The sequence below is a fragment of the Eschrichtius robustus genome, chromosome 10, assembly GCF_028021215.1.
Source record: "Eschrichtius robustus isolate mEscRob2 chromosome 10, mEscRob2.pri, whole genome shotgun sequence".
NCBI classification, from domain to species: domain Eukaryota; kingdom Metazoa; phylum Chordata; class Mammalia; order Artiodactyla; family Eschrichtiidae; genus Eschrichtius; species Eschrichtius robustus.
The window spans coordinates 65569572-65589762 of NC_090833.1; the positions used below are offsets into that span (position 1 = coordinate 65569572).

The window sequence follows — 20191 nt, forward strand, 5'->3', positions numbered from 1 at the left end:
TATGACTGTGTCACTGTCGATTTCCCCTTTTATGGCTGTTAGTATTTGCCTTATGTATTGAGGTGCTCCTATGTTGGGTGCATAAATATTTACAATTGTTATACTTTCCTCTTGGATCGATCCCTTGATCATTATATAGTGTCCTTCTTTGTCTCTTGTAATAGTCTTTAATTTAAAGTCTATTTTGTCTGATATGAGAATTGCTACTCCAGCTTTCTTTTGATTTCCATTTGCATGGAATATCTTTTTCCATCCCCTCACTTTCAGTCTGTATGTGTCTCTAGGTCTGAAGTGGGTCTCTTGTAGACAGCATATATATGGGTCTTGTTTTTGTATCCATTCAGCCAGTCTGTGTCTTTTGGTGGGAGCATTTAATCCATTTACATTTAAGGTAATTATCGATATGTATATTCCTATTCCCATTTTCTTAAATATTTTGTGTTTGTTATTGTAGGTGTTTTCCTTCTCTTGTGTTTCCTGCCTAGAGAAGTTCCTTTAGCATTTGTTGTAAAGCTGGTTTGGTGGTGCTGAACTCTCTCAGCTTTTGCTTGTCTGTAAAGGTTTTAATTTCTCCATCAAATCTGAATGAGATCCTTGCTGGGTAGAGTAACCTTGGTTGTAGGTTTTTCTCCTTCATGACTTTAAGTATATCCTGCCACTCCCTTCTGGCTTGCAGAGTTTCTGCTGAAAGATCAGCTGTTAACCTTATGGGGATTCCCTTGTGTGTTATTTGTTGTTTTTCCCTTGCTGCTTTTAATATGTTTTCTTTATATTTAATTTTTGACAGTTTGATTAATATGTGTCTTGGTGTGTTTCTCCTTGGATTTATCCTGTATGGGACTCTCTGTGCTTCCAGGACTTGATTAACTATTTCCTTTCCCATATTAGGGAAGTTTTCAACTATAATCTCTTCAAATATTTTCTCAGTCCCTTTCTTTTTCTCTTCTTCTTCTGGGACCCCTATAATTCGAATGTTGGTGCATTTAATGTTGTCCCAGAGGTCTCTGAGACTGTCCTCAGTTCTTTTCATTCTTTTTTCTTTATCCTGCTCTGCAGTAGTTATTTCCACCATTTTATCTTCCAGGTCACTTATCCGTTCTTCTGCCTCAGTTATTCTGCTATTGATCCCATCTAGAGTATTTTTAATTTCATTTATTGTGTTTTTCATCGTTGCTTGGTTCCTCTTTAGTTCTTGTACATCCTTGTTAAATGTTTCTTGCATTTTGTCTATTCTATTTCCAAGATTTTGGATCATCCTTACTATCATTATTCTGAATTCTTTTTCAGGTAGGCTACCTATTTCCTCTTCATTTGTTAGGTCTGGTGTGTTTTGATCCTGCTCCTTCATCTGCTGTGTGTTTTTCTGTCATCTCATTTTGCTTATCGTACTGTGTTTGGGGTCTCCTTTTCACTGGCTGCAGGTTCGCAGTTCCCGTTGTTTTTGGTATCTGTCCCCAGTGGCTAAGGTTGGTTCAGTGGGTTGTGTAGGCTTCCTGGTGGAGGGAACCTAGTGCCTGTGTTCTGGTGGATGAGGCTGGATCTTGTCTTTTTGGTGGGCACGTCCACGTCTGGTGGTGTATTTTGGGGTGTCTGTGGCCTTATGATTTTAGGCAGCCTCTCTGCTAATGGATGGAGCTGTGTTCCTGTCTTGCTAGTTATTTGGCATAGGGTGTCCAGCACTGTAGCTTGCTGGTCGTTGAGTGAAGCTGGGTCTTGATGTTGAGATGGAGATCTCTGAGAGATTTTCGCCGTTTGGTATTACGTGGAGCTGGGAGGTCTCTTGTGGACCAGTGTCCTGAAGTTGGCTCTCCCACCTCAGAGGCACACCCCTGATGCCTGGCTGGAGCACCAAGAGCCTTTCATCCACACGGCTCAGAATAAAAGGGAGAAAAAAATAGAAAGAAAGAGGATAAAATAAAATAAAATAAAGCTATCATAATAAAAAATAAGAAAAACAATTATTAAGAGTAAATGTATTCAGAAAAAAAAATTTTTTTAATTTTAAAAAATAGATTTATTAATTTTTTATAATAAAAAATAAGAAAACAATTATTAAGAAAAAAATTTATTAAGAAGAAAAAAAATTTAATTTTTTAAAATAAAAAATATGAAAAAACTTATTAAAAAGTTTTTTAATTTCTAAAACATAGAAAATAAGGAAAAAATTATTAAGAAAACATGTATTAGGAAAAAAAATTTTTGAAGTAAAAAAAAAAACGGACTGACCTAACCCTAGGACTAATGGTGAAAGCAAAGCTATACAGACAAAATCTCACGCAGAAGCATACACATAATACACTCACAAAAAAAGGAAAAGGGGAAAAATTAATATATCCTGCTCCCAAAGTCCACCTATTGAATTTGGGATGATTCGTTGTCTATTCAGGTATTCAACAGATGCAGGCACATCAAGACGTTTGTGGAGCTTTAATCCGCTGCTTCTGAGGCTGCTGGGAGAGATTTCCCTTTCTCTTCTTTGTTCGTACAGCTCCCGGGGTTCAGCTTTGGATTTGGACCCGCCTCTGCATGTAGGTCGCCTGAGGGCGTCTGTTCCCCGCCCAGACAGGACGGGGTTAAAGGAGCAGCTGCTTCGGGGGCTCTGGCTCACTCAGGCGGGGGGAGGGAGCGGTTCGGAGGAGGCGGGGCGAGCCTGCGGCGGCAGAGGCGTCGTGACGTTGCAGCAGCCTGAGGCGCGCTGTGCGTTCTCCCGGGGAAGTTGTCCATGGATCACGGGACCCTGGCAGTAGCGAGCTGCACCGGCTCCCGGGAGGGGCGGTGTGGAGAGTGACCTGTGCTCTCACACAGGCTTCTTGGTGGCGGCAGCAGCAGTCTTAGCATCTCCTGGCCGTCTCTGGGGTCCGCGCTGTTAGCCGCGGCTCGCGCCCGCCTCTGGAGTTCGTTTAGGAGGCGCTCTGAATCCCCTCTCCTTGCGCGCCGCGAAACAAAGAGGCAAGAAAAAGTCTCTTGCCTCTTCGGCAGCTGCAGACTTTTTCTCGGGCTCCCTCCCGGCTAGCTGTGGTGCGCTAACCCCTTCAGGCTGTGTTCACGCCGCCAGCCCCAGTCCTCTTCCTGCGATCCAACCGAAGCCCGAGCCTCAGCTCCCAGCCCCCGCCCACCCCGGCGGGGGAGCAGACAAGCCTCTCGGGCTGGTGAGTGCTGCTCGGCACCGAGCCTCCGTGCGGGAATCTCTCTGCTTTGCCCTCCGCACCCCTGTGGCTGCGCTCTCCTCCGTGGCTCCGAAGCTTCCCCCCTCTGCCACCCACAGTCTCTGCCCACGAAGGGGCTTCCTAGTGTGTGGAAACCTTTCCTCCTTCACAGCTCCTTCCCACTGGTGCAGGTCCCGTCCCTATTCTTTTGTCCCTGTTATTTCTTTTTTCTTTTGCCCTACCCAAGTACGTGGGGAGTTTCTTGCCTTTTGGGAGGTCTGACGTCTTCTGCCAGCATTCAGTGGGTGTTCTGTAGGAGCAGTTCCACGTGTAGATGTATTTCTACTCTATCTGTGGGAAGGAAGGTGATCTCCGCGTCTTACTCTTCCGCCATCTTGCCCCCTTCCCCCAGTACTTTTCTTTTTGGCCTAAATCCTTTTCTTATTGAAGCCCCCTTGTGACCAAGAGTAAGTATCTTCCAGGTAAAGGCACAGTCTGTAAATGTGAAACAGAACAGGGCTTATGGATATATATGTGGTTTTCAAGCCAGAGGGTTGATATAGAGCAGGAAGAGGAGGAGGAGGAGGATTAGCTAACATTTATCCAGTACTTTCCATGTGTGAACCAACATTCTCAGAACTTAATATGTGTTAATTTACTTAATGCTTACAACACCCCTGTGGTTTTATATTATTTTTTGTACTATTATTATCTCCATATTGTACAGCTTACTAGGTGCTGAAGCAAAGATTTGAACACAGACAGTCCAACTCAAGAGCTCATTCACAGTGGCTGGGTTTGGGGGCCCTGGAGTAGGATTATTCAGTTCCTGGCTTCACCTCTTGCTAACCGTGTGAACCTGGTTCACTTAACAGCCTCTTCAAGAGTGCTTCAGTTTCCTCATGTGTAAAAATGAGGATAATAATAGCTTCTCTCTCTAGGCTTGTATGAAGATTAAAAGTAAGGATACCTATAAAGTCCCTGCTATTATGATTAATGCCATTTCTATCATGTTCTAACCGATTGAGCGTAGAATTATAATTTTTACCTCTTCCCAGCGTAGGAAGGAACCACCAAGGCGTCAGAGTAACTCCCCTATTCTAGGCAGAGCGCTGGAGTTAGCATTAGAATGCCTTCTGATTGGCATTTTTGTATCTTTGCCTAAAATCATCTTATTTAGTTAGGTTTCAAGATACATTGTTAAATGCCTGGCTTATTGATGGCAGGAGGAGATAGCAGCTTCATATTTTAATTCTTCTCTTTCCTGAATACAGGGGTTTTATTTCGTAGGTTATAAAATTAACATTTTAATCTGTCTCATTTATTTGCATAAATAATATCCTATTATAATACAATTACGTTTATTTAAAAAGTGAAAAACAGGATCCTAGCAAATCAAGCTGCTTTGGGATTTGGGAGAGACAATAAATTCCTATAACATGAATTTGAATAATGGAACAACAACCCATGTGTATCACCATTGTTATAAACCATTTCTGCATGTATTTATTAGAAAATTATAGTTGCACATATATTATAGAAATTCTGAGACCTTAATGTTCACAGACATTAAAAAATTTCTTTCATAGGCTGTTTGTGGAACTTTTGGATAAAAGCTTATGTTTATCATGGCGTCATTTAATACACTTTAAAAATACCCTACTGCTTTCTGAATATTTTGTTTATAATGAAAGTAAAATATTCAGCAATTGGAAATGAAGGGGAAAAAGTTTAGTTCACTTTAAGATATAACTAGGCCTCAAAAAATATTTGCTCCATTTGCTTAGTAACATTTGAAGGCTAAACATATAGCTTTAATGAGAGGTGGTGTTCATGAACAATGACCTTTATATGCTTTTTTTTTTTTTTAAGGAATTCCTTTATATTTATTATTTATTTATTTATTTATTTATGGCTGTGTTGGGTCTTCGTTTCTGTCCGAGGGCTTTCTCTAGTTGTGGCAAGTGGGGGCCACTCTTCATCGCGGTGCGCGGGCCTCTCACTATCGCGGCCTCTCTTGTTGAGGAGCACAGGCTCCAGACGCGCAGGCTCAGTAGTTGTGGCTCACGGGCCTAGTTGCTCCGCGGCATGTGGGATCTTCCCGGACCAGGGCTCGAACCCGTGTCCCCTGCATTGGCAGGCGGATTCTCAACCACTGCGCCACCAGGGAAGCCCAACAATGACCTTTAAAAGTTAATAGGGCTTAGGAAATCCACGAGTTTTTGCTGAACTAATATTTAAGCTATTATTTAAAACAGTCTGAAGTAGAACTACATAGGTGCCTAAGCCCAAAATTAAAACCGTAATAACCCTAATTCATTCCTTCTTATGTTGTTAGTAGTTGGGATGGTAGGCTGAATAGAGTCCTCTAGAAAACTGATGTTCACTCAGAACCTCAGAATGTAACCTTTTTTGGAAATAAGGCCTTTGCAGATATAATCAGTTAAATTAAGATGACTTCATACTGGATTAGAGCAGGCTCTAAATCCAATGACCAGTGTCCTTTTAAGGGGAGACACACAGAGAGACAGAGAGGGTAGATGGCCATGTGGAGACAGAGGTAGAAATTGGAGTGATGCAGCGCCAAACTAAGGAATGACAAGGATTTCCAGTAACCACCAGAAGCTAGAAGAGACAAGGAAGAATTCTTCCTTAGAACCTTTGGAGAAAGCACGGTCCTGTTGATACCTTGACTTCAGACTTCTAGCCTCTAGAACTGTTAGAGAATACATTCTGTTGTTTTTAGCCACTGAGTTTGTGGCAATTTGTTATAGCAGCCCTAGGAAACTAATATAATTGGTAAGTTTACTATGGGGTTTAGTTTTATAAAAGGCATTACTTAGGGTAGCTATAGACTGAAATTAAATTAAAAAGTGTGGCAAATTTTTGTTTATACTTCAAATACTAATAATTTTTTAAAATTGCAAAGGATAATTCTGTTTTTTGATGTCTTTACTTAAAGGACATACAATATTTAATAAAACATGGCCTGTTATTTTGTATGCATTTCAGCCCAGGAAGTACGCCTATATTTTATCAATCCAAATTCCTCCTCTGGTTAAGATGTTCAATAGCTTTGAGATAGAAAAATGTAAAGCTATTTTCAGGGAAAAAAATTAAAATCATTTTGAATGGTATCCAAGTAGAACCTTCATTTCAAATAAACCTTTTATTCACATTCCTTAAAAATTCTGTAAATAATGAGATTTCCCTCATATTGGATAAGCAAGCCATTGAATTTCCATTACTCTAGGAGGTGGATCAAAAAAGATCTTGCTGTGATTTATGTCAGAGTGTTCTTCCTATGTTTTCCTCTAAGAGTTTTATAGTGTCCGGTCTTACATTTAGGTCTCTAATCCATTTTGAGTTTATTTTTGTGTATGGTGTTAGGGAGTGTCCTAATTTCATTCTTTTACATGTAGCTGTCCAGTTTTCCCAGCACCACTTATTGAAGAGACTGTCTTTTCTCCATTGTATATCCTTGCCTCCTTTGTCATAGATTAGTTGACCATAGGTGCGTGGGTTTATCTCTGGGCTTTCTATCTTGTTCCATTGACCTGTGTTTCTGTTTTTGTGCCAGTACCATATTGTCTTGATTACTATAGCCTTGTAGTATAGTCTGAAGTCAGGGAGTCTGATTCCTCCAGCTCCGTTTTTTTCCCTCAAGACTGCTTTGGCTATTCGGGGTCTTTTGTGTCTCCATACAAATTTTAAGATTTTTAGTTCTAGTTCCGTAAAAAATGCCATTGGTAATTTGATAGGGATTGCATTGAATCTGTAGATTGCTTTGGGTATTATAGTCATTTTCACATTATTGATTCTTTCAATCCAAGAACATGGTATATCTCTCCATCTGTTGGTATCATCTTTAATTTCTTTCATCAGTGTCTTATAGTTTTCTGCATACAGGTCTTTTGTCTCCCTAGGTAGGTTTATGCCTAGATATTTTATTCTTTTTGTTGCAATGGTAAATGAGAGTGTTTCCTTAATTTCTCTTTCAGATTTTTCATCATTAGTGTATAAGAATGCAAGAGATTTCTGTGCATTAATTTTGTATCCTGCTACTTTACCAAATTCATTGATTAGCTATAGTAGTTTTCTGGTGACATCTTTAGGATTCTCTATGTATAGTATCATGTCATCTGCAAACAGTGACAGTTTTACTTCTTCTTTTCCAATTTGTTTTCCTTTTATTTCTTTTTCTTCTCTGATTGCTGTGGCTAGGACTTCCAAACCTATGTTGAATAATAGTGGTGAGAGTGGACATCCTTGTCTCGTTCCTGATCTTAGAGGAAATGCTTTCAGTTTTTCACCATTGAGAATGATGTTTGCTGTGGGTTTGTCGTATATGGCCTTTATAATGTTGAGGTAGGTTCCCTCTATGCCCACTTTCTGGAGAGTTTTTATCATAAATGGGTGTTGAATTTTGTCAAAAGCTTTTTCTGCATCTATTGAGATGATCATATGGTTTTTCTTCTTCAGTTTGTTAATATGGTGTATCACATTGATTGATTTGCGTATATTGAAGAATCCTTGCATCCCTGGGATAAATCCCACTAGATCATGGTGTATGATCCTTTTAATGTATTGTTGGATTCTGTTTGCTAGTATTTTGTTGAGGATTTTTGCATCTATATTCATCAGTGATATTGGTCTGTAATTTTCCTTTTTTGTAGTATCTTTGTCTGGTTTTGGTATCAGGGTGATGGTGGCCTCATAGAATGTGTTTGGGAGTGTTCCTTCCTCTGCAGGTTTTTGGAAGAGTTTGAGAAGGATGGGTGTTAGCTCTTTTCTAAATGTTTGATAGAATTCACCTGTGAAGCCATCTGGTCCTGGACTTCTGTTTGTTGGAAGATTTTTAATCACAGTTTCAATTTCATTACTTGTGATTGGTCTGTTCATATTTTCTATTTCTTCGTGGTTCAGTCTTGGAAGGTTATACCTTTCTAAGAATTTGTCCATTTCTTCCAGGTTGTCCATTTTAATGGCATAGAGTTGCTTGTAGTAGTCTCTTAGGATGCTTTGTATTTCTGTGGTGTCTGTTGTAACTTCTCCTCTTTCATTCCAAATTTTATTGGTTTGAGTCCTCTCCCTCTTTTTCTTGTTGAGTCTGGCCAATGGTTTATCAATTTTGTTTATCTTCTCAAAGAACCAGCTTTTAGTTTTATTGTTCTTTGCTCTTGTTTTCTTTGTTTCTATTTCATTTCTTTCTGCTCTGATCTTTATGATTTCTTTCCTTCTGCTAACTTTGGGTTTTGTTTGTTCTTCTTTCTCTAGTTCCTTTAGGTGTAAGGTTAGATTGTTTACTTGAGATTTTTCTTGTTTCTTGAGGTAGGCTTGTATAGGTATAAACTTCCCTCTTAGAACTGCTTTTGCTGCATCCCATAGGTTTTGGATCGTCGTGTTTTCATTGTCATTTGTCTCTAGGTATTTTTTGATTTCCTCTTTGATTTCTTCAGTGATCTCTTGGTTATTTAGTAACGTATTGTTTAGCCTCCATGTATTTGTGTTTTTTACGTTTATTTCCCTGTAATTCATTTCTAATCTCATAGCGTTGTAGTCAGAAAAGATGCTTGATATGATTTCAATTTTCTTAAATTTACTGAGGCTTGATTTGTGACCCAAGATGTGATCTATCCTGGAGAATGTTCTGTGCGCACTTGAGAAGAAAGTGCAATCTGCTGTTTTTGGATGGAATGTCCTATAAATATCAATTAAATCTATCTGGTCTATTGTATCATTTAAAGCTTCTGTTTCCTTATTTATTTTCGTTTTCGTTGATCTGTCCATTGGTGTAAGTGGGATGTTAAAGTCCCCCACTATTATTGTGTTACTGTCGATTTCCTCTTTTAGAGCTGTTAGCAGTTGCCTTATGTATTGAGGTGCTCCTATGTGGGGTGCATATATATTTATAATTGTTATATCTTCTTCTTGGATTGATCCCTGGATCATTATGTAGTGTCCTTCCTTGTCTCTTGTAACATTCTTTGTTTTAAAGTCTATTGTATCTGATATGAGTATAGCTACTCCAGCTTTCTTTTGATTTCCATTTTCATGGAATATCTTTTTCCATCCCCTCACTTTCAGTCTGTATGTGTCCCTAGGTCTGAAGTGGGTCTCTTGTAGACAACATATATATGGGTCTTGTTTTTGTATCCATTCAGCAAGCCTGTGTCTTTTGGTTGGAGCATTTAATCCATTCACGTTTAAGGTAATTATCGATATGTATCTTCCTATGACCATTTTCTTAATTGTTTTGGGTTTGTTTTTGTAGGTCCTTTTCTTCTCTTGTGTTTTCCACTTAGAGAAGTTCCTTTAGCATTTGTTGAAGAGCTGGTTTGTTGGTGCTGAATTCTCTTAGCTTTTGCTTGTCTGTAAAGCTTTTGATTTCTCCATCGAATCTGAAAGAGATCCTTGCCGGGTAGCGTAATCTTGGTTGTAGGTTCTTCCCTTTCATCACTTTAAGTATATCATGCCACTCCCTTCTGGCTTGCAGAGTTTCTGCTGAGAAATCAGCTGTTAACCTTATGGGAGTTCCCTTGTATGTTATTTGTCGTTTTTCCCTTGCTGCTTTCAATAATTTTTCTTTGTTTTTAATTTTTGCCAATTTGATTACTACATGTCTCGGTGTGTTTCTCCTTGGGTTTATCCTGTATGGGACTCTCTGCGCTTCCTGGACATGGGTGGCTATTTCCTTTCCCATGTTAGGGAAGTTTTCGACTATAATCTCTTCAAATATTTTCTCTGGTCCTTTCTCTCTCTCTTCTCCTTCTGGGACCCTTACAATGCGAATGTTGTTGCGTTTAATGTTGTCCCAGAGGTCTCTTAGGCTGTCTTCATTTCTTTTCATTCTTTTTTCTTTAGTCTGTTCCACAGCAGTGAATTCCACCATTCTGTCTTCCAGGTCACTTATCCGTTCTTCTGCCTCAGTTATTCTGCTATTGATTCCTTCTAGTGTAGTTTTCATTTCAGTTATTGTATTGTTCATCTCTGTTTGTTCTTTAATTCTTCTAGTTCTTGTGAAACGTTTCTTGCATCTTCTCGATCTTTGCCTCCATTCTTATTCCGAGGTCCTGGATCATCTTCACTATCATTATTCTGAATTCTTTTTCTGGAAGGTTGCCTATCTCCACTTCATTTAGTTGTTTTTCTGGGGTTTTATCTTGTTCCTTCATCTGGTACATAGTCCTCTGCCTTTTCATCTTGTCCATCTTTCTGTGAATGTCAGTTTTGTTTCACAGGCTGCAGGACTGCAGTTCTTGCTTCTGCTGTCTGCCCTCTGGTGGATGAGGCTATCTAAGAGGCTTGTGCAAGTTTCCTGATGGGAGGGACTGGTGGTGGGTAGAGCTGACTGTTGCTCTGGTGGGCACAGCTTAGTAGAACTTTAATCTGCTTGACTGCTGATGGGTGGGGCTGGGTTCCCTCCCTGTTGGTTGTTTCACCTGAGGCAACCCAACACTGGAGCCTACCTGGGCTCTTTGGTGGGGCTAATGGTGGACTCTGGGAGGGCTCACACCAAGGAGTACTTCCCAGAACTTCTGCTGCCAGTGTCATTGTCCCCACGGTGAGCCACAGCCACGCAGCCACCCCCCGCCTCTGCAGGAGACCCTCCAACACTAGCAGGTAGGTCTGGTTCAGTCTCTCCTGTGGTTACTGCTCCTTCCCCTGGGTCCCGATGTGCCCACTACTTCGTGTGTGTCCTCCAAGAGTGGAGTGTGTGTTTCCCCCAGTCCTGTCGAAGTCTTGCAATCAAATCCCACTTGCCTTCAAAGTCTGATTCTCTTGGAATTCCTCCTTGCGTTGCTGGACCCCCAGGTTGGGAAGCCTGACGTGGGGCTCACAACCTTCACTCCAGTGGGCGGACTTCTGTGGTATAAGTGTTCTCCAGTCTGTGAGTCACCCACCCAGCAGTTATGGGATTTGATTTTGCTGTGATTGCGCCCCTCCTACCGTCTCATTGTGGCTTCTCCTTTGTCTTTGGATGTGGGGTATCTTTTTTGGTGAGTTCCAGTGTCTTCCTGTTGATGATTGTCCAGCAGCTAGTTGTGATTCTGGTGTTCTCACAAGAGGGAGTGAGAGCACGTCCTTCTACTCCGCCATCTTGGTTCAGGCCGAGAGGATCACTATATTGTTCATGAACAATTTTTATTCTTTACATCATCCTGAAATGAAACAATAATCAAAAAGAATACCTACTTATTCCTTTACCATGCATTTATTACCTGCTATGTGCTATGTACTTTTCCAGGTTCTAAGGATGTTGTAGTAAGAATAATAACAACAACAAGCAGTATTTATTGAATGCTTACTATGTGCCAGCCACTGTGCTGAGCACTTTATGTATATTACTAATTTAATCCTAATTGTCCTATCTAAGGTGGGTTATTATCTCCTCCTTTCAGAGGAAGAAACTACCAGTGTAGAGTCCAAGATTCGAACCTAGGCAGTGTGAACCCAGAGTCCTCACTCTTAAGCTTTGTATTATATTACACCCTTAATAGGATGAGATAAGAGACCTTCTGTCAGAGATCTGAAGGTTTTTGTGAGAAGACAGACATATACGTGAATACTTGTAATGAATTGTGATAAGTCATAATAAAGAAGTCCAAGTGAGAAGTGAGAATCACCTGTGTGAGGGTAGTAACAGTGGAGATGGAGAAGGATTAGGCTGTGGCCAGATATAGATGGAAACATTGACAGGACTTAATGAATAAAATGGATGCTGGGTGGTTTCCTAATTGCCCAGCAGTTCAGTTAGGATCTATCCCTGCCTTGAGCTTCTGGTAAGAAGTGAGCAGTGTTCAAAACAACAAGTAAGCATTTTATGTAGAGAAAGATTTCCTTCAGTTTGAAGGCATGTCACAGAAACACTGCTACTTACAGACTTGACTCCAAAAGCTTCGAGAGTCATCTCAGACTCATATAGGATGGCAAAGTATACTTAAACTCTACTTTGCCTGGTGTAAAGTAGTGGTGAATCTCTACTAGCATTAGTTCATGGTGCTGGAGGCTAGAATTCCCATTCCTTTAATTAGATTTTCAGCTTTGATTACTGATAAGGTACTTGGAATTGAAATTGTAACTCTATCTTGGTAATAGCTACAAGAATCTGCATTTGGATGTCAGTAATGAAGGGTCCTATCATAAAGTGACTTTTTTTGGTGGCCTGTTCATCACATGGCTTAATAAATGCAGGAAACCAAAGGCGGTACAATTTATATTACTTTTCTTTTTCTTTACGTAACATTAAAAAAATAATTTTCAGATCTCCAGCGTGCAAATAAGTGAAAACTGATTATATGCTTAGGTCTGAATGTATTGGGAGATGAGAGAAAATGTGTAAATTATTCAGATCATTTTTCAAAATAAGTATAAGAGTTTTTATTTCTTAGCCAAACGTATTTTCAAGTACAATGTATTTCATCTGAAAGGCAAAGTAGCATGACAAAAAATTTATAGAAAAATTGTTGAGTTTGTCAAAAAAGTATATTTTTATGAGCAAAGGCTAAATTCCATACTCCTGAATTGTGCCTAGACCTTTCTGCTCTTACTTGTCAAATGCTTTTTCTATCCCAGGTCATCTTTATACAATCCCATTATTTGTGATATAGTGGAAAAACAACCGTAAATTGATTGCTAGTCGATACTAAGTTTTGATAACCTACAAATCATATCTTCCTCTCAGAAGGGCCTAAGGAACTGATTTGAAATTTAACTTTAGTCATCTAGAGGTCTGTTTTTGAGCAGCTTAGTGCATCACTGTAATATTTCCTAGATTCCCGTCCAATTCAATAGATGGAATGACTAAACTGTAGTCATCCTAGTTCTGAGCTCACGAGCAAGAAGAAAGTAGTTAAACAGCTTGCTGTATGTGAGCAGTGCGAGGGCAGGCAGACACTGTGCACCTTGACCACCTATTATGAAGCTTTTTGCTGCCGTGTCAAGTGAAAGCGAGCTAATTGGGTGAAGCTGTGGAGCATGTTAGGGGCCTGGTAGAGGGTTGCTGTCTGACAGCTGAATGTCAGCAAGAGCCAGTCAAGTGTAGCTGAGAGACAGAGACCTGTCACAAAGTTCCTGCAGACTGGAGCACAGTTAGGGAGCTGAAATACGGTTCCGTCTCACTTTCTCCCTCATTGAATCCAAGCACCTTAAAAGATTTTCCACAGTATGTGTCAAGTCTTGTTCTCTAAGCTGTTTCCTGGAACTGTCCTGCATTCAAATGATTGAACAAAAGATGCTAATGTTTAGCAAAGTGAATGTAAATTCCCCCTTTTCCCCTTTTCTGCCCAAGCAGATAGACATTCAACTCAAAGGAAACTTTGAAGGTTTACATCAAACAATTAGATTGCCTCCAAAGTTAGCTGATAATAGAATCTTTTTCTCAAGAGAGTATAAAAGTTGAGAATTAAAGCAAGCGGATAAGCAATGCATTTTTCTATGATATAGAAAACCTAGCTCAAGAGAGCTAGGATTCTGGCCTGGGTGTCTTGTGAGTGGACACATGCCAAGGTAACTGTCCTCTTGTCTTTTTGTCCCAGGCTTCTTTCCTTCATTTTCAGAGCGGCCTAAGGTGAAATGCTGTAATGACACTCATCAGAAAGCTGGGAAAGATAAACACAGAAAGGAACAGTGAGGTTCCTTCTGAAACTTTGGACACTTTAGAAAGGAGAAATCAGAGAAAGTTAGAATTAAAGAATGAAAATTAGGGCTTCCCTGGTGGCGCAGTGGTTGAGAATCTGCCTGCCAATGCAGGGGACACGGGTTCGAGCCCTGGTCTAGGAAGATCCCACCTGCCGCGGAGCAACTAGGCCCGTGAGCCACAATTACTGAGCCTGCGCGTCTGGAGCCTGTGCTTCGCAACAAGAGAGGCCGCGATAGTGAGAGACCCGCGCACCGCGATGAAGAGTGGCCCCCGCTCGCCGCAGCTAGAGAAAGCCCTCGCACAGAAACGAAGACCCAACACAGCCATAAATAAATAAATAATTTTTTAAAAAAAATAAAAATTAAACTTTGTGAAGTAAAAATATTTTTCAGAGAGAGGGAAGTTTTATATCAAAACATGCCCTCCTGTTGGCTTTCTTTGGAGTATGGATTAGAAGCAGTCCATTCGGTGAACAATACGCAAATGTACGGCGTGCCTGCGATGTGCCGGTCACTAGTCAAGCCACTGATAATACACAAACAAACAAACAAACAAACTAGCCTGTGCCTCCAAGGAAGGGACACTCCAAGGCAGCACTGACCATTAGGACTTACTGTGATGGTGGAGACATGGCTTTTGAGCACATGGAGGGCAGCTAGTGTGACTGAGGAACTCTAATTTTTAATTTTACATTAAATTAAACTTTAATTAATTTAAAATTAAACAATTACATGTGGCCAGTGGCTACTGTATTAAACACCACAAGTTAAGCAAACAGCAGATTGTGACGCTGTGCTATTATAAAAGCAGTATGTGTGGGATGTTTCGATAATGCAAAGAAGGGGCACGTAACCCAAATGTGGGGGGTTAGAAGGCAGGGGAAGTTTGAGGGCAAGGTGATACCTGAAAACTGTGAAAGCTGTGAAAACTGTCAAAGCCTGAGGAAGAAGTCTCCTTTTAAATAGAAAAAGCAGCGTGAAACAAAGTCTCTGAGATAGGAGAAGGCAGGACTTTCTTCAGGATCAGTGTTTTGATTAGTACTGGGGGGCAAAGGTATCTTATGAGAAATTGCCTTAATGTAATGGTAGCCACTGAGTACTCTACCAAGCAGGTTATCCCAGAGGTCACAGAAGAGGGGGTCTCACAGACGAAATTAGGATCCTCAGATCACATGGTTTCAATCTGCCGATAAAACACACAGTGAGAAGTGGACGGTAGGGAGCCAGCAGGGAGACGGACCATACTGCTTGATGCCTTGCTTTTATGGTGTTCATATGGCCTCTCTCTCGGCTACATTAGCCTTCTCCATTCTTTGTGAGGTTATGAGGACCAGGGTGGAGGTTTGAGAAAGGGGGATTGGGTGACCGAAGGTGCCTGGGACCACTTATCCACACTTGCCTTGACAAATACTCCTGGCCGATCACTGTAGCTTGCCACTTAGGTAGCTGGACAGCTTTGGGTTTTATCTGTAGTCCTGGGGGCAGTTTGAGGATGACATTAGCCTAGAGGTGACCCATCTCTCCCTCTTTCCTTCCCTTTCTATCTGTAAGTAGCCTGTCCTACAGGGTACTAATTTACAATCTATTCCTATCGTGTGGATTCTGCCTCTGTCTGACACTACCGGCTGATTCATTCTCTGTGCTTAACACTTATTATGAGTTAACATCTATCCTATTTTTTCTCGTCTTCAAGAGCAACTTTGAATATTCTCAAATAATAAGCATGTATACAATAACGCAGACATGAAGTAGGAAATAGAGATAAGCCTGAAGGGATGACTTGTTTGCAAAAATTAAAAGTGCCTTTATAGGCTAGAGAAAGTGACAAGGCACTTAAATAACTGACGAAAAATTTTAGTAAAGAGCTTTGAAACCTGTGTCAAAATCATTGTCTTGTGGATACCCTACCCTGAACCTGAGCTGCGTTTCAAAGTCAAGGCCCTTGTGAAAAAGTGGTGTGCAGGCTCTTCGGGAGTTAATGTGAGCGAGGGCTTTGGTGACAGTTGAAGGACTAGCAGAGGTTTTGTGGGCAGGTGCCCAGAGGCGGCGATGGGAAGTGGAGTGAACCGGCCTAGTGCTTCTCCTCCGTGCAGGCCTAGGGACTGGCATCTGGAAAGAGATGCCTACAGGTGGAAGCTGAAAGAAATGTTTTATGACAGACAGCGCGAGACACTGGGTTCCAGTCAGAGTTGCCACAGTTTTCAGATGACAGAGAGGGAAGGGTGGGTGTAGGGCCAGTGCTGTGTAGAGATGTCACCCATATGGCACTGTGAGCCCCTCTAATACGTTGGAGGCAGAGCCTGATGGAGGGATTGCAGGCACCCAGCAACTCTTTATGGAGAGGTTGAGGTCATGTGTAAGCAGGTCAGGGAAGAACCAGGGAAATATGACTCATTACTGGGACCTTATTTGTGTCCATGGAACAATGCGTCTGGCAAACTCTCAGTGCCATTGTGCATCAAAACGTAACACTAGGAAAACAGCAGTTGTGTGGTTTTAGAGCATTGAGAAAATTATAATTTAAGGAGAACTGGCTCAGGACACAGGTAGTTAAGGATAGGGTGAACTCTCTAAGGGCAGAGAATTTTTTTGGTGTGTAATTCACTGCTGTCACAGTACCAAGAACAGTGTCTGACACATTATAGGCACTTGTAGTTCATGCTTTGATTTTATTCTTTTAATAGATATCTATTAAAAGAATTAATGAATAGAGCTAATTTAGGATACTAATGGTGAGTGTGGGTTTAGGTATGCTTTATGCCTTATGCAACCATGGGGAAAGTCTATCATATGGAATTGGTCATGTAGGGAGCAGATTCTTGAGATGTAACCTATAGCTATATTATTTTGGAATTTTGTGGTTGCTGCATTATTCTCACAGTTCAATAAGATGTTCTCGCTAGAGATAGGTTTGGTTTGAGACTGCTGGAAGTGGCCTGGTTCTATCAGAAGTAGCATTCCTGTCTATCATGTAAAGGAAATGTCATTGCCAGCTAAGTGGTTTGTTTTGGAACATACTTCCCAGCGCTTGTTGTGATTTGAAGGCATTCCACACATGTGAACTCCAGATCACATGATTTGTCTTACTTCTGAAGTGCCCCTCTCTCACTGAGAAATAGAGAGGCCACATTCTTTCAACTGAATATAACCAGTCCCTCCAGAAAGGCCCAGCTGTGGCCCTGGTCAGAGGGTCAACAGCCCTGGAGAATATAGGACTGATCCCTCGGGTGGTCAGTGGGGGAATCAAGACTGTTTGCAACATCTCGTGAAGAATTGCTGGGGATTCGAGGTGTGATATAGTGGAGTAATGAGGGAACGTGGTTTAAACCAGCAGTGGAAAGGAGGGGCATGGAAAAAATGGGTTTCAACTTTTAAAATGTGAATTTATTGCTAATTTTGTTGAAATATGTGACTGACAGATACAGTGTTAGTAAGATTTATGAAAATCGTCTTTCAAACACCTTTAAATTTTAGATGAGTTTTCCTTCCTTCTGCCCCCTTTACCTGAGTGCATGTCAGTAATTCCACTCAGAGAAAAACATGCTGCTAAAAGGTCTGAGTTTACAGCTTCCAGATTATTACTGATTTTTGACATTGGATAAAAAGGGCTTATATAACTTTAAGAGGAAATTCTTCAGTAATGAAAAAGTGGTCAGCAAACTTTTGCCTAATAGTTCCCAGAGAGAGGGTGACATGTGTACATTCTGACCACAGAAGTTGTAGTTTGGCAGCTGGAAGTGCTATTTGGAGTAAAATGAAGGCACACAAGTTTTAAGTAGCCACTCTACATAAAGAGCTGCGTTTGTGCAGAGTAGAGGTACAAGTTATTTCATAAAATTATTTGTGTATGTGTAGACTTAATGTCAGATTGTGGATATGAGTTAGATAACTGAAAATGTTGAAATAACAAAGTGTTCTCAGCTAAATTAAAATCCAGTTTTCAAAACTTGCAAAACACTTGGTTCAAAACCTCCCCTCTGAGACCTTTAACAAACCAATTACATTTCATTTTGACCACACAGTTCAGAGTCCTAACTATACTAAAATATGGGTTTCAGTGTATACAAAATTAGTCTTTTTTTAATGAAGGGTTTTTAGTTACGAAAGTAAGGCATGCTTGTTGTAGATAATTGGAAAATACAGAAGTTTAGGGGAAAAAATTCCTACAATGTCAGTACCTCACAAAAGTATCATATGTAATTTTGCACGTCTCCTCTTCACTCATATAGTCTTGCTCAGGGGTGGGCAAAGCACAGCCTGTGGACCAAATCTACTTGCCACCTGTTTTTGTATAGCCTGCGAACTAAGAATGGTTTTTACATTTTTAAATGTTTGAAAAATGAATCAAAAGAAGATTAATATCTCACGATGTGAAAAATATGTTAAATTCAAATTTCAGCGTTCATAAATGCACTTTTATTGGAACATGGTCAGACTAACTCATTTACATATATTGTCTATAGTTGCTTTGGGGCTTACAACAGCAGAGTTTAGTACTTGCAACAGAGAGCATATGGCTTGCAAAGCATAAAATATTTATCTGATCCTTTACAGAAAAAGGCTTCTGACCCCTGGTCAAGCTTAAGCATTTGTCCATGTTATCCAACCGTTTATAACTATAAATTTTACAGCCATATAATACTCCATCAAGTGGCTATAGCTTACTTAAGTGTAATTCTGTTGTTGAATATGGGATTATTTCCAATTTTTGTCTGTTATTAATATTAGTAAACTAATCATAAATGGAATTGTTGGGTCAAATGGTATTAACTATTTCAAGACAGTTGCCAAGTTATAGTCCAAATGGTTCTATCAATTTATACAATCACTAGCAATTTATGAATGCCTGTTTTATAATGCCTTCACTAAAATTTAGTATCATAATCTTTTAAATCGAATTTTGATTGGCAATAAACATCTCATTTTCCTTTACAGTTTTGATTACTATTGGCGGTTACCGTTTTTCCCATTTATTTGTTAATCAGCTGTATTTTGACCTCTTTGAACTGCCAGTTCATAGCCTTTGTTCATGATTCAGTAGTTTTAAAGATAAAAAACATGGAAAGAAAATTTTGGCCTTTCAAAGCTTTTTCCTCATAATGCACGCTCGAATTTATTCCCTTTTTCTAAAAATAATTAACAGTTTTCTTGTGATTCCCTTTCCAGAAAGAAAAAAAGATATGTGTATGCATGTATGTGTTTATACCTTTTTTTTTTTTTTTTTTGGTCACTCCACACAGCTTATGGGATCTTAGTTCCAGATCAGGGATCGAACCCAGGCCCCCTGCAGTGGAAGCGTGGCATCCTAACCACTGGACTGCCAGGGAATTCCCTATACTTATTTTTTTTTAATGCAAATGGGTTCTTTCTCTTTACACACACACACACACACACACACACACACACACACACTGTCTTGAACCTTCTTTTTTCACTTGGACATATTTCTACATCAGTACTTACATATTTACATCAGTTTTGAAAATTGTTACATGATCTGGTTGTATCATACTTCACTTAAATAGCACTCAGTTGATGGACCCTTTAGTTTCATTTATAAAATGTTTTTCTAAAAAAATGCTTCAATGAATACATCTGTATGCTCATCTTGGTGAGCTTTTGTGAGTGTAGCCATAGAAAAAATGCCTAGCAGTAGAATTGCTGGATCAAAGGCAGGTACAATTTAAGTTTTGTCTTCCTGAAAGGTTGCACCAGCGTACAGCCCTGCCTACGTGGTAGGAAGTTGCCTGTTTCCCTCTCTTAGCAATGGGTATCATCAGACATCTAAATTTTTGGCTATCTGGTAGGTGAAAAGTAAGCTTTCGTTGTCATGTTTTGTGTTGCATTTCTTTAATTATGAATGAGGTTCAGCTCTTTTTCATATGTTTATTGGTTATTGTATTTCTGCGTCCTCCACCAAACAGCCAATATATATCTGAGGCGGAGGCTGTCAGTGGCTTCCTGATCTCTTTTCTCTTTTCTTTGTAACAGAACCTCTGACTATTACCCAGGCCATTCAGGGGGGAAAAAGCTACGTATTTCAGACTCCCCTGAACTAAGTTAGCCATATGACTAAGTTCTGGCCAATGGGCTGTAAACAAAAATACTCTGATTTCAGGAAGTGTTTTCACATGTAAGTGATACCTCCTCCTTTACTCCATCCTTCTTTCTTCTGGCTAGAATGCAGATATAATGGCTGGAACTTGAGCAACCATTTTGGACCCTGAGGTGGAAGCTACATACTGAGGCTGTGGAGCCCAAGATAGAAGCAGTCTGGATTCCTGGTAGCTTCATAGAGCCATATCAGAGAGAAATAAACTTCTATCTTATTAAAGCCACCAACATTTTGAGTTTTCTGTTACAGCTGAACCCAGTATTAATAAATACACTGTCCCGAGCCTATT

At 40.2% G+C, this 20191-nt stretch overlaps 1 protein-coding gene across 9 annotated transcripts in view; it reads left to right on the forward strand.

The window, feature by feature from the left end:
• The window catches only part of CCDC171 (coiled-coil domain containing 171), a 365291-nt gene that overhangs the window by 337682 nt on the left and 7418 nt on the right, over positions 1-20191 (forward strand). Inside the window, exon 26 of one of the 9 annotated variants that reach the window (XM_068551782.1) lies at positions 13685-13813. The exons of the other annotated variants lie outside the window; for them this stretch is intronic. Within the exon in view, the coding sequence (XP_068407883.1) occupies positions 13685-13720 (36 nt within the window). The 3' untranslated portion in view covers positions 13721-13813. Of the gene's footprint in view, positions 1-13684; positions 13814-20191 lie in introns of those variants that run through there. 9 annotated transcript variants of the gene reach the window in all.